We start from the raw sequence: 14,781 nt of genomic DNA, 5'->3' as shown, positions 1-14,781 counted from the left end.
TGTCCTCCTCCTGAGGTGCCTCAGGGACCTCCAGCCCCTCAGATGAAAAGGCCAAGGGCTAAGTCTAGAAGTATATCACAAATTTACATAACCAATTTTAGCATTAGAACCCTTTCCAGGGCTCACTATCCTTTGGGTCAGATTTGTCGCTTGTCCTTAAGAAAATTACAAAATTGATAAATTTTTAAAGGTGCCCCTTCCTCCAAGCACAGACCCTGTAGTGCATAGCTTAGTGAAAAGATCTCTGTGTAGATTTCAGCTCCTCTATACCCCCCTTGCTATGTACTTTTGTGCAGTGCACAACCCACCCAACCACACATGGCAGCCCTGAGTTTAATAAATGATGATGATGATGATATTAATAATAGTTGCCAAGGGCTACGTGTGCGTTATCTGATTTAATCTTCACTACGACCCTGTGAGGTACATAGTATTGACCCCATGTACAGGTGAGGAACCTGAAGCTGTGAAGTGATATTCCTAAGAACAGACTAAGGGTAACTGGCAGAGGTGGAAATGAAACTTGGGTCTTTTCTGTCCTCAGAGCCCTGTGCTCTGAGCCCCTCTGGACAGCATTGGCTGGGTAGAACCTCATTTCCATGGGCTCCCGCTGCCCGGCCCTGCCTCTCTTCCCATATTCAAGGCCACAGAGCCCCCTTGAGCCTGGATGCACTTGGAGCATGTGGTGTAATGAAGATAGCCCTGGCTCCGGCAGCCGCCGCCTGGATGGCGGTTGGCATGAAATCACAGCTTCGTCGTGGTGAGGGATTGATCCCTGTATTAAATGTGCTGGTTTAACAGAGCGGAATTTATTGGTGCTTTGGCCTCTGCCACATTGAGAACTTTCCAAAGCGGTAAACAGAGTGGAATTTAAAGAGCCAGGCGCCGAGCACAGCCACATCTCTACTTCCAGCTCAGAGCTGGGCCCTTTGGCAATGATGTTAACTAAGAAGTATTGAGCCTTTACCCTGGGTCAGGTGCTCTGCTGCATTTGACCCCCATGAGCTCAATTAAACTCCAGAATAACCCAACAGAGCCAGCGAGCAGTGGTGTTACTGCAGCTTTACAGAGAGAGGGAACTGAGACTCCAAAAGCTTGCATGCCTCGTCATTGAGTCTGTGGGGGCAGAGGCAAGACTCGAACCCAGGCCCACTTGAATGGAATGTAGCGTCTGTTAGTCACTATTCACCCTGCCCAAGAATAGGGCTGTTGACGAATCATCGGGAACGTTAAGCTCTGTCCTTGATCCTCAAAGAACCACAGCGCCCTTAGCCCCTCCTTCACCAACCCTCAGCTAACGGAGGCAGGCAGCCAGCCTTAACTTAATCATCCCCCACACATGCACAGACTGCCTGAGGGGCAGGCACCTGCTCTTGGTACATGGCGAGCCGTGACAGTCTGACTTCATAGCCCTCACTTAATCCCTATGCCATACTGGCTTCCTCTGAATAACGTGCATCTGTCTCTGTCTGTCTGTCTCTGTCTTCTACAGCCATGTGTGGTGGGGAGCTCTCTGCCGTGGCCGGGGTGGTGCTGTCCCCAAACTGGCCAGAGCCGTATGTGGAAGGTGAAGATTGTATCTGGAAGATTCACGTAGGGGAGGAGAAACGGATCTTCTTAGATATCCAGTTGTGAGTGTTTGTGATGGGTGGACCTCCAGTCCAGCCTGATTGGGGAAGAGATGGCTCCCACTTTGTTCTTTCAGCCAGTGTTAATGAAGCATCTGCTAGGTGTCAGGGACTGTGTGCACAGAGCTGGAGTCCCAGTGGTGGGAGAAACGACAACATCACGCACGCACAGACAAATGAAAACATCATGCACAACCTAGCCTCCAGACATTCCGTCTACGGAGGAAGCAGGCATTAAAGGTAGAAATGCACCCACAATGGCATACTGTAAATTTGGTGAGCAATGTAAGGATACATGAATGGTGCTATGAGATCTTATAATGGGGATTTGATATAAAGAGGAAGGTCAGAAAGCCTTCCCTGAGGATCTGATACTAAAGCTCAGAACTAGTGAATGAGCTACAGTAAATATATCTGAAAGGAACAGAATAAGCAAAGGCCCTGTGGCAAGAAGAAGCACAGCATTTTCGAAGCACTGAACAGCCAGTGTGGTCAGGAGGAGGGGGGAGGTATAACGAATACCGTCTGTACCATAACAGGTTGTTTTCTTATCTGTCTCTCTCAACCGGACCCGAAGGTCCGTGTAGTCTACAGGGCTTGCTCTGATTTATCTCTGTCCCGGGATCTAACCCAGAGCTTGCCACAGAGTGGGCACTCAGGAGACCGGTGCTGCATGGAGAACTATTGTAATGGATGGAGTTACCCGGCTGTGTGGCTGTTTGCTGTACTCAGTGGGGGTGCCTATGAGATGCTCCATCCAGAACTTTCCCCCTGCTGAACTCCCCAGGGATGGGGAGAAACAGACAGAGACAGATGGTCATGTCTAGAGAAGGAAAAGAAAGGGCTTCTGGGCAGACCCAGACACCGTGGCTTGGACAGTGGAGGGCAGTGCAGGGAATGCCAAGTTCTGAAGAGCCTCTCTGGAGGCAACCAGGACCCCGGCTGCCGGGGGGGGGGGGTGTAGGGGGGAGGGCAGCGCTCCCCTCAAGCCTGAAGTAGAAACGCAGTCGGCTGGGAATCGAGACCCAGGCTGCCTTGCTCTGCAGAGGAGACTTGCAAGAGAGGAGTTATCTGCAAAATTATGATAAAATTTTGAAGCTGTCCCTTAAAGGCTGGGGAGGTGTCCTCGGAGGCTGCCCCAGGATCTTCTGCTCCAGTCAAATCGAAGATTTACAGACCTTGCACAGTTGCCCTTTGCGGACTTGGGGCCGGGCCAACCTGGGTCAGAATCCCACCCCCACCCCTCCCCAGCTGCTTCCTCTGGGCTCCTCTCTGGCTTTGGCTCTTCTCCTCGGTTACAAGGGTCTTGGAACATCAGTGTTTCGCGGCTCCTGGAGGCAGCCTGTAAGCATCCCTTGCCCGTTCCCACCCTCGCTCACTCCTCCGTGGCAGTTCACCCCTTCCTCCTGTTCTCACCTCTCTGACTTCTAGAGTCTCGTATGAAGTGCTCATTCACTCAAGAAGCAGTTTCTGAGTTGTCTACTATGAGCCAAGCCCGGTTGTAGGCACTGGAAAGGCTCTGGCAGCTACCCTTGGGCAGTAAAGTTTATATTGGAGCAGAGCAGGTTGGATGGTCTCTATTAGCTCTGGGGGGGGGGGGGAATACATATGCACCTACTGTGTGCAAGCACTAAGCCAGGCACCGGAGGTCCAGATGTGAGAAAACAGAACCGTCTCTGCCCTCACTGTCTAGTGGGTGAGGCAGACATGAAACTATATGTGGTGTGGTGAGAGCGGTGATAGGGAGGACAGGCCGCTGAGGAGGCCTGAGTGAAACCAAGGAGGGCTTCCAGGAGGAAGGGACTTTCTGAGCTGGGATGAAAGAGAACGTAGGCAATGATGAGGGAAAAGGAAGGGTGTCCCAGACAGTGAGAACAGAATGTGCAAAGCCTGGAAATGAGAGAGCAGGTGGCCAGCTTAGTGACTTGAAAGAAGTTTAATGTGGCTGGAGCGTGGAGATCAGGTAGGGGTTATGGAGGGAAAGGGTCCAAGGGAGACCTGGCATCTTCTTAGCTGAAGCTTCAAATAGAGCACTCCTTTCTCAAGCTGTTTCCTCTGGGAAGCCTTCTGTGGCTCCCTACTGCCCTGATGGTAAATATGAATGTGTGGTCCTGGTTTATGAGCACCCCACCATCAGAAGTTCCTAGCAAGCCACCTCAATCTTCAGCCAGGAGAAGGATAAACTAACTCCTGGTATCCTGGCTTCTCTTGCAGAAGGTCTTCCCAGCCCCATGCCCCCAGAAGTTGTCCATGCTCCCCCCTTCTGCTGCACTAAGTGGCCTTCTCCTCGCAGCGTGTCCCCCAGACGTGCGGTTCTGCTTCACCAAGACTGGCCCATGTCTCCCCTTGGTGTCACAGGCCTGGATGAGGAAACAGGAAAACGGAGCCCTTGATTTCACTCTCTCTAGGCATCAAATACTCAATTAACCTTCCGCTTGACACTAGATGGGGTTTTATTTCCACTGCAGAGAGCACGACGGGGCAGCCGATCCAGGAACCTGAGCATTTAGGTTCCTCAAAGCCAGGCCACCACTGGCATCCACATCAGGAAGGGACCCCTTGTGGGGGGGGAAGATGTTCTTTCTTCCGATCATCCTGGCAGCCCCAGATATGAGTGTTGGTGGGGAGAGAGGAGCCCCGATTTCCTTCCTCCATGCCCTGAGCAGCCCCGGACCCGGCACCAAGCCTCTCTAGGCTTCACGTTCCCCCTCTGCAAAGCAATGGGCTGCCTTGAGCCAAGAGAATGCAGACTCAAACTCATGGAGGGCCAGGCAAGTAACAGAGAATGGGATCTGGGGCCAGTGTGGGGTGATGTGGAGGGGAGGGATCTGTGATGGAAGGGGTAGTTCATCCCCACCGGAAATCATTTAAATTTGGGTTTTTTTAGAATAATGCTTCTCCCCCACTCCAAAAAAAAAAAAAAAAAAAAAGTGTCTGCTGGCTGGGTCCAGACTTGAGGGGCCACCAGTCTGAAAGCTTTGGTCTAGATAGGGATGAAGGTTCTCTCAATGCCGTGATGAAGAAAGCGATTTTCATCACTGAGTGCTTCCTATTTGCAAAGTGCTTTGTAGACACGGATTAATTCCTCCCCAGAGTAATCCTATGGGGGTGATACAGCTACTCTATTCAACTCGTATTCCCTGCCTTCTGACCTCTTCCCTGGGGTGTCTAAAAGGCCTCCCGAATAAAGGGTACCCAAGGTTAAACTCCCGATTCCCCTTCTGCAAACCCGTTTCACCCCACCTGCCCATCTCAGTAAGGAATCATCCATTCTACCAGCTGCTCAGGACAAAAGGACTTGGGATTGTTCTAGACCAGTAGAATGGGTGTGTGTCCAACAACTGGCTTTCTTGGCAGTGGGGTGGGGAGAAACACCTTGATTCACAGCATTTGCCAATTTCTGTGGTGCAAATACTCCCACCATGGCCCATTTTGAGCTACTAACACAGTGCCAACAGAATCGCTAGATACCCGGACGTTTAACAATTGACTTGTGTGAGCCAGTGTGAGCTGCCGGCTCCAGCACGCTCACTGCAAATCGGGTTCTTCTCGTTCTTGCACACCCTGTCCCCGAGTCCTCAGTACCTCCTACTGATTCTAGAATTCAAGAATCAGAAGATGCCCAGAGTCTAAGCACGTGTGTCACCCCCACCGCGGCCACCATGGCCCCCATGTCTCATCCCAGGATTATTCCAGAGGCATCCTGCCTAGTCTCCCTGCTCTTGCTTTTGTCCCCTTTGGGGCTGTTTGTAACCCACCACCCTGAGTGATCTTGTTAAAACCTAAAGCAAGTCACATCATGCTCTGCTTCAAAGCCCACAGTAGCTCTACATTTTACCTAGAGTAAAAGCCAAAGTTCTTACAAAAGGCCCCATGTGATCTAGCCCAGGTCACGTCTCCTGTTTCATTTCTTTCCACTCCTTGTTCTCTCCATTTGGCCACACTGGCTTCCTTGTTGTGCCACAAACATACCCCAGGGCCTTTGTGCTGGCTGTCTCTTCTCCCCCTCCCCCAACCCCAGGATGCTCTGCCCTGAATATCCTGCGTAGCTCACCCCCTAGCTTCTTGTAGACCTCTGCTCACAAATCGCCTCCTCTGAGATGTCCCCCAACACCCTGATCTAAATCAGCATCTGCCATTTTTTTTTAAGATTTTATTTTTAAGCAATCTCAACACCCAACGTGGGGCTCAAACTCACAAACCCCAGATCAGGAATCGCATGCTCCACTGACTTAGCCAGCCGGGTGCCCCAGCATCTCTGTGCCATTCTTGATATTCTTTGGCCATCACTGGGCTGGGGGTGCTGACCCCCACTGAAGACCCACTCTAGATTCTGCTTCTAAGTCTGTGATGGCAAATCCTTTGATACTATAATTCTATAAAACCTTCTCTTGGGGGTCTTCCCACGATAATTATTTTACTTGATAGCTTTTAACCAAAATCTTATCTCTTAACATTGCTGGTCATGTAATAAATATAGACTTATCGATAAAAGAAAGCCACATCTCGATGGGCTTTCCATATTTTTCTGACCTTTTTTTCCCCTCCTTGTGCATTGGAGGCAGCTGGACATGAATTTGGGTTCGCATTCTGGCTTTGAAACCTCATGGCTGTATGGCCATGAGAAGGCGTCTTGATTTCATTGGCTCTGATTTTATTGAGCACCTACTATGGGCCAGGCATTGATCTACGTACTGTGGTTGTAGCAGGGAATCCAACAGAAAAAATAAATCCCCCTGTTCTCATGGATGTAACATTTTAGGTTGGAGGGGGTGACATGCTTCAACAAAGATGATAATGTGTGGTACGTTGGGTGGCGCTAAGTGCTATGGGGAAATGTGAAGCAAGGTAAGAATATCAAGAATGACAGGGATGCTGGGGACGGCATTCTACAGCATCTCCATTGGATAGATGAGCAAGCTGAGGGGCGGACAGGTCCCACTGCCGGGAACTGGCAGAATAGGATGCAGACTCTGTTTGCCATGCCTCCAGGGTCTGGGATCCCCACCAGCCCTTGAAAGGAGCCAGAGGAAGCCCCGTGTGTCTGGAGCTCAGGGACGCGGGAGAGGCAGCATCGATGAGACAGGACCAGCAGGCGGCGGTGGCATTAGGTGGGGCCTTGACGGCCGCATTAGGAAGTCTGCACTCGCCCAAACTGGGCAGCAGGGGAAGGGCTTTAAGCCGTTAACAGGGATTAAAGCTTTGCCGAAGGGAGCCGAGTCCTCCGGTCAGCAGCCTCGGGCTCTCCCCGGCAAACTCTGGCACGCGCGTGGCGGCGTGGCATCTGGACCTGGCACCCCCTTCCTCCCACAGACGGAGTGAAAATAGCATCTCACCAGCCAGGGTTACGTGAGGCCCGAGAGCTGCTGGGTTTAATTTATCTTGCTTGGTTTCCGCTGACAGTTTTAGTAAACCAATTTGGGTTTGATAGTAAAAATAATTCTGTCCTCAGGGCCCCTCACACCGCCTAAGCGCTTGCAATTGTTACTTATCGCCTTGGTGAGGGGGAAGGAGTTTGCACTGTTGACTGAGCGGGGTAGGTGGCCTGTAGTAGGTGTTGCGCACTGTCTGCTGAGTCACGAGGACGTAAACCACGTAAACCACACGTGGCAGGCGAGAGGGGGACTTTTCTCCCTGTCATCTACCGGGCGGGTTTGTTGATGCCGTGGGCGCTTGCCTCTCATCTCCAGTGAGTCAGCATCTATAAAGGACCTACTATGTGCCAGACCCCCCCCCCCACCCCAGCTGCAGGCTTTATACCCATGAGCAATAGAGAGCACGATGCACGTTACAACACATTATTATGCAGAGATCATAAGGGCATAAATTAGAGCTATGGAGGTAGAGATCATTACAGAAGGGAAGTTACCTACATTAGAGAGAATGTAGGCAAAGTGCGGCACATGGGGTCCGGCACGTCCCTGGCACTTCATCAATGGAGACTGGGATTACCAGGAATCCTTGTAAGATATTATGGTCACCACGTCCTGGGTTTGCAAATGACAGAGAGCTTGTTAAGTGGCATTCTTGGGTCACACAGCTAACAGAGGACTGAGCCAGGGTTAACATACACACCATAGCCTCCATTTTTAGGGACTTGAACAGGCTTTTGGGGGACCAGCCATATGTCTCTGTGATGTACCAGGGAGGCTCCCAGGCCTCCAGAAACTCAAAGTTCAGGAAGTGGTGCCATTATTAGACAACCCGGCAAGATGCGGGCTGAATGGTGTGGCTGGAGGGGTGAGGATGGGGGAGGTAGCAGGACGCTGCATTAGCCCTGCTGGCTGTGGGACCGTCACAGAGAGGGTGACATCCGAGCAGAATGCTGAAGAGTGTCAGTTGGCCAAGCTGGAATGAGGGAAGGGCATTCCAGGGTGGGCACCTGGGAGCAGGACCCTGGAGCTGTGAAAACAGGGACGGTTAGATACCAAAATGGATGCCCTGAATTGCGGCATTAATTAGAACCGTCTGCCTTGCATTATTGGCGTTAGAGGTGGGAAGGGGGGTGTGTGATCTTAAAATGAGTCAGGACCCCCCCAGGCTAAACCTCCTTCATACCCCAAATGCCTATTCCCTAACCCATCATGTACCTCTCAGCTCCATCAGCTTACCTAAAACACAACTGAGCATGAGTCTTTTAAAACCTTAAGGGTTTCTGAAATTTCTCTCTTCCTCTCTCCCTCCCTCCCTCCCTCTCTCTCTCTCTCTCTCAAGATAAAGCATAGAAAGGAAAATAAAAGAACTAAATAATTATTGGTGAAGGTATCTCAGAATGGAAGAGCTGGGAGGGGCCCAGAGAGGGGAAGTAACTTGCCTAGCATCACACAGCAAGTCAGAGCTGGGACCAGAAAAACCACCTAAGTGTGGCTGCAGACGCTGAGCACACTGGGCAGTCACAGTCTTGAAAATGCCACATGACAGGGAGACATAACAGCTTCTAGAGTCCAAAAGAGCTACATTTAAATCCTGGCTCTGCTACCCCCACTAGCTCTGTGGTCTCGGACAGGTGACTGCAGGTGGCCATTCCCGGACTCACAACAGGATGCTTGTTCTCCTTATCCCCAGCGCCTGGCGCACAGCAGGTGCTCGATAAATATCTGTTGGATGAGAGAGAGAGAGAGAGAGAGGTGGTGAGTGTGTGAGTTAGTTAAATAACATTAAGTTCTTAGTAAAGTTTCTGACCTAAAATCAGCAAATAACCACAGTCGACTCTATTTTCACCCTTTCCTCTGTGCCGCATTTTATGCTAAATACTCTGCATGCATTATTTCATTGATGATGACACCATATAAAAAATGTCTTAAACTCATCGAGCACTTGCTATTTGCAAGTTGCTGAGCCCTTTACCCGTATTAAATCATTTCATTCCTACCAGGACACTTAGGTGATGTCACAGTGGCTATCCCCTTTTATTCTTTTTAAAGATTTTATTTATTTATGAGAGACAGAGACAGTGAAAGAGAGAGAGAATGAGCAGGGAGAGTGGCAGAGGGAGAGGGAGAAGCAGGCTTCCCGCTGAGCAGGGAGCCCGATGCGGGGCTCGATACCAGGGCGCTGGGATCATGACTTGAGCCGAAGGCAGACGCTTAATGACTGAGCCACCCAGGTGCCCCCTCCTTTTTATTGTTTTCTAAAGATCTTATTTATTTGAGAGAGAGAGAGAGAGCACGAGCTGGGGGAAGGGCAGATAGACAAGCTGACTTCCTGCTGAGCAGGGAGCCCAGCACAGGGCTCGATCCCAGGACCCTGAGATCATGACCTGAGCCAAAGGCAGATGCTTAACCGACTGAACCACCCAGGTACCCCATGGTTATCCCCTTTTACTGATAAGGAAACTGAGGCTGGGAGAGACGAAGTTGCTTGAGGACATGGCTGGGGAGGGGCCGAGTCAGGACTCGAACTTAGATCTCCTGGGCCAAAGCCAGTGTTGTAACCCCACAATAAATAGTAGAGAGGTGCTCCACAAGGGACAAATACCTAGCCCCATCTTACAGAAGAAGAAACTAAGGCTCAGAGAGGTGCCTTCCCCCTTTGCCCTCCATTTCCTGGGACCTATTATAACCATACATCTCTGGAAGAAAAAAGTTTCAGCCAGGCTCCATCCAGCTTGCCTTCTCTGACTCTGCTACAGAGCCCAGCCCCAAATCTCTCCCTGTTTATGGGCCCCAACACGGTTCTCTAACCAGAAAATAAAAGGACCTAATAACAAAGCCCAGTAACCATATGATTGATAGCCGTGGAATATTTCTCTTCAGCTACTGCCAACCCTGTTCTGTGCTAAGTTAATTCCAAGCCCTAAAAATTAAGTGCCTTGTCCAGAGGCACTACAGTTCTTAAAACAGGGATGTCGCTGCTTTGGGCTGCAAGAATTCAGCTTGAGATCCAGGCAAGAAAGAAGGGTCAGCAGTCGAGGGCAGCATTGACCCCAGCAGCACAGACGTCCAGCAGAAATCATGGAAGCAAAGGCCCAGGTAGAAATAAAAACCTTCCAATCCATTAGTGGAGGGAAAAGGGATTTTCCCGGAGCCAAAAGTTGTAAGGAATCCAAGAACAGCAAAGTTCCTAGAGCCCAAATCCCATCCTGTTGCAGATAAGGAAACTGAGGCCTGGAAATCAGAGGAGACTGTCCCGAGGTTACTCTATCAGTCAGCTATTGCTGTGTAACAAATGACCCCCAAACTCAACAGCATGAAACAGCAAGCTTGTATCATTTCTTACGCATCTCCAGGTCAGCAAGGCAGTTCTTCTGCTCTCAGCTGGCTCACGCATGTGTCTCTGGGCGTCTCTGGGCAGCAACAGGTTGGGTAGGTGGTTCTGAAGATTTCTTAGGTGTTTGGGTGGGTTGGCCATCAGAGGGTCTGGGCTAGCCTAGGGATGGCTTCTCTGTTCCATCCTCCAACAGCTAGCTCAGGCTTCTTCCCATGGTCACCAGCCAGGGTTCTAAGACGATGAGAAGCAGCATTCAAGGCCGCTTGAGTCTAGACTAGAAATTGGCCCAGCAGCATCATCTGCCATATCCTATGGCAAGTCACAAAGCAAGAGCCAGCCCACATTCAAAGGGTGGAGAAAGAGACTCCACCTCTTGACGGCGGGTGTTTTGAAGCCTCGCTGCAAAGAGCGTGGACATGGGGAGGGACAGAGCTTTGAAATCATGTTTGCACTCAAGCTGCCTAGGCCAGGGAAGAGTGGGGGTTAGAACTCAGGGCTCCTGGTTCCCCGTCCAAAGCTCCTAACGGCATCACTGTGTACGATGGCCCTATGAGATGGCCCTCACCATCCCCATTTTACTGAAGGAATCCAAGGGTCAGAGAGGTGAAGAACTGGCCTACGATCCCACCTCTTGGAGTGAAGGAGATGAGATTGGCACTTGGCACCTGGTACCTGGAATTTATTTTTTTAAGATTTTATTTATTTATTTGAGAGAGAGAGCACAAGTGTGGAGGAGAGGGAGAAGCAGGCTCCCTGTGAGCAGGGAGCCCAACATGGGGATTTATCCTAGGACCCGGGATCATGACCTGAGCTGAAGGCAGATGCTTAACCGACTGAGCCACCCAGGCGCCCCCAGGTACCTGGAATTTAGAAGGCTCGGGGAATGTTTCATTCTCTATACGATGCCTCCAACATGCGGGAGAGGGAAAAAGGCCTTTGCTCATGGTAGGAAATCTTGGGTTCAGGTCCCAGATCTTCCACTTATCTGCTGTGTGACCTTGGATAAGTCACTCCACTTCTCTGAATCTCAGTTTCCTATCTCTAAAATGAGGATCGTAAAGGTACCCGCTTCTTAGAGTCCGAGAGGATGAAACACTTGGCAAGGACCTGGTACATTACACATACTGAGTAATTTAATTGGCAGCTATGATGGTGATGACCATGATGAATTCGTACTCCTAGCATGTACAAACACTAAGCTCCGTTATGCAACCACACACACACACAGACACACACACACACACTCATGCTCTCACCATGGTTGATTGCCCCTGAGCATGGCATTTGGTGTGACAGTGAGGAATCAAGAAGGTTCATGGAAAAGTTCTAGCCAGGCATCCACCTGACTGATTGCTCCCCGTGGCGTGGTCGCTAGTGACAGGATATCACAAGCTCCAGGATAGATCGTCCCACAACACCTGCCTGTTTCCTGCCCCAGCCCCTCCATGCTCCTCCCAGCCCTGGTGATGGCGCGAGCAGCTGTGGGAGGGGACCCACCCCCTGTCCTGAGCTGGGCCGTCCTCCTTGCCGGTGCACACCTAGAGCTCAGGGCGTTCGGGTGCAATTAGACTGACACCCTGGGGAGACACGGCTGCTTGTTTTATGAAGCCCTGACATGCAGTGGCCTCGCGCACTGACTATTCAGCTGGGTTTACTGAGGGCTCACCGTGTGGCTGCTATCGCCCTAGATTACCCGAGGCCCAGAGATAACAACTCCCACGGATTGAGCCCTTCCTGCCGGCCAGGCTCTCCGTGTGCCCAGTACCCGGGTCAGCTTACTTAATTCTCAGAGCAACCAAGGAGTCCACACGCTGAGGTCCCCTGCGTCACCGAGGAAGACACACATGCTCAGAGGGGCTCTCGGTGGCTGGCCAGCTGGACGTGGGGGTGCCAGGGTTGGGACCCGGCTGCCTGATGCTGGGTCCGTGGGCCGCACCACCTCTCAGCCCTGCCTCTCAGAGTGGAAGCGACGCGATCCTGATGGCAGCCGGCGGCCTGGAGAGTTCTGAGCGGGCCAGCGGCATGGTCAACGCCGCGGTGTGGACAGTGCGTGTGGCCGGAGGCCCTGACCGTGGTCCCCTGACGGCCGTGGCCCGGGGAGGCCCCTGGACGCCAACGTGGCGCCTCCCGGGAGAGCTCGGGTGAGCCCTCGAGGTTTGGCCCTGGAGGACGCTTCCTGCGCTCGGCCCACGCGACCCACGCACCCCGCGGAGCCTTGTGGCCGCTCGGCCGAGCCATACCAGGCGCGACGACGGGTGCCTTCTCCGTGCGCGTCGTGATGGGGGTTCAGAATGACAGGGACACATGCAGCCGCGGTCGGTAACATCTTCCTCCAGCCGCGCGGAGCCCGGGGCCACCGCCTGTGTGTGTGTGTGTGTGTGTGTGTGTGTGTGTGTGTGTGTGCACATGGGTATCACCACCCCTACGTGCACGCACCACGCACTTCACACACACACACCGCACACACATACACACACACACACCACACATCATACACCACACACCACACACAAACACTCGCACCACAAACACACACACACACACACACACCACAAATCCCAATCCACCCTTAATTACGCTCTTATTTAATTATGTTTTAATGATGGTCTCTCAGGGTCAGCTCTTGCACCCTGACTTAGAGGTCCTAATGAAGAAGGCCTCAGAGCCCACCCACTAACTTTATATATTTGAAGAAACTCCTCTCCAGAAAGAGGAAGAGATGTGGGCATCTCCACACAGGAAAGTCACGGCAGGGCCACAGATCTGTCCGTGGTCACACTTGGGTCCCAGAGGCCCAGGCTTCACCAACCTACATCTGAATCCTGGTATTCCCACCCTGATGCCTTCATCGCTGCTGAATGCGGAAGGGGGGAAATGTGGGGTCCAACTTTCCGAATAGAAGGAAAGTATGAAGCACAAGGAGACCATGGCCATTGTTAATTCATTTTTTTACAGTTCATGGATTCTGAGATTATCATCTGGGGAAACTGAGGCCCAGGCTGGGCAAGAGACTCATCCATAGTCACAGAGCAGGGAAGTGGCAGAGGGGGTGGCTCCCGGCGCAACCTCCTGACACCGGGTTTCGCTGCCACAGCACCCTACCCCTGTCCCCTCATCCCTTTGCACGACTGTATCATTCATCACAAATATTCTCTTAAAGGCAAAAGATGCTCTTTTAATCAAATTCCTGGCCCTAATTATCTCCTTTACAGCTCTCCACAATATCGTCCCCATCTTACAGGTGAGGACACTGAGGCTCAGGAGGTTAAGCCACTTTCTCAGGGTCACGCAGCTAGAAATCGGCACCTCGAAGGTTTGAATCAGAGCCCATTCTCTTAGCACTGCCTCTCAAGATGGAGCAAATCACCAGGCTGGTTAAAGACTGACTTTTTCGTAGGCAAACCAGCCAGGAGCTGCTGGGTTTTCTCCTGATCCACGATGCTGGGTGGTGAAATGTCTTGTCATTGACCTTGACAAAGCTTTGCACGCCTTGTTCGGAGATGGCCCCATCCAGCGATGTGGAAATGAGAAGCAGCTCGGCCCGGGGGTGGTCCCAGAAGAAAGGCATGTCCAGCACGGGAGTCTCATTCTTCTCTTTCTCTTTGGGGATGAGAGGGGGAATTGGTGGAGAGGGGGAGAGGTGGAGAAACCCGAGTAGGGAGGGAAGGCGGTGGAGAACAGAGTCTGAGCCTCCTCCACACTGAAACCACAGCACAGCAGTGTCTTTGGGTCCTGGCTGCTGGTGCAGCCTCTTGGAGAATTTTGAGGGACACTGACCCCGGGGCCCAACCCCCGAGATGCTGAGGGTCTGATTGGTCTGGAGTGCAGCCTAAGCACCATGGGGAGGGTCCAAATCTCCCCAGAGAGTCTCACATGCAGCCAGGACTGAGATCCACTGGCCAAGGCTGGGTTCTGAGCCTGACCTCAAAGGGCGCCTGGTGAATGTCTCAGGAGAGAGAAAGCACAAAAAAGGCAATAAGAAAACTGCATTTTTTATGCATTCAGATGTCCTTTCAGGGAGCCAGAAAGATTGGTCTTTTATGTCCTCCCTGGAGTTAGCACGGTTTCTTGTTCTGTCTGCCATTTTATCAAATTTAATTGAAACCAAATGAGCACTGGATCTGCAGAAATTCCACGGTGCGGAGGGCTGTCGGCGCTGGCCGCGCAGCATCATGAAGGAGCACAGAGGCCTTGGGACCTGAGCCTTTCTAGACTCCGTTTACTCCTTTGTAAAATGGGATTCATGACATCGCTTTGTGGTTGAGGGGATCCGACGAGAAATGGACACAAAGGAACTCTGAACAGGTCTTTTTAGAAAAGTTTCAATGTACCTAACGCTGCATTTATGGGCTTTGGTTTTCTCCCCCCTCCCCCCGCTTTATTTAAAGCTTATGGTTTATTTAACCACCATCTCTACGGTCCCATGGAGGTCCTGCCTGAATTG

At 51.7% G+C, this 14,781-nt stretch overlaps 1 protein-coding gene across 5 annotated transcripts in view; it reads left to right on the top strand.

The window, feature by feature from the left end:
* SEZ6L (seizure related 6 homolog like) overlaps positions 1-14,781 on the top strand; it is a 176,404-nt gene that overhangs the window by 123,883 nt on the left and 37,740 nt on the right. For all 5 annotated transcript variants that reach the window (XM_036105192.2, XM_036105191.2, XM_036105190.2 and 2 more), the window contains exon 9: positions 1,493-1,631. In XM_036105192.2, the coding sequence (XP_035961085.2) occupies positions 1,493-1,631 (139 nt within the window). The remainder of the gene's footprint in view (positions 1-1,492; positions 1,632-14,781) is intronic.

This window comes from Halichoerus grypus, chromosome 13, assembly GCF_964656455.1.
Source record: "Halichoerus grypus chromosome 13, mHalGry1.hap1.1, whole genome shotgun sequence".
In the NCBI taxonomy this organism is placed as follows: domain Eukaryota; kingdom Metazoa; phylum Chordata; class Mammalia; order Carnivora; family Phocidae; genus Halichoerus; species Halichoerus grypus.
This window is presented reverse-complemented; position numbering and strand designations above follow the sequence as displayed.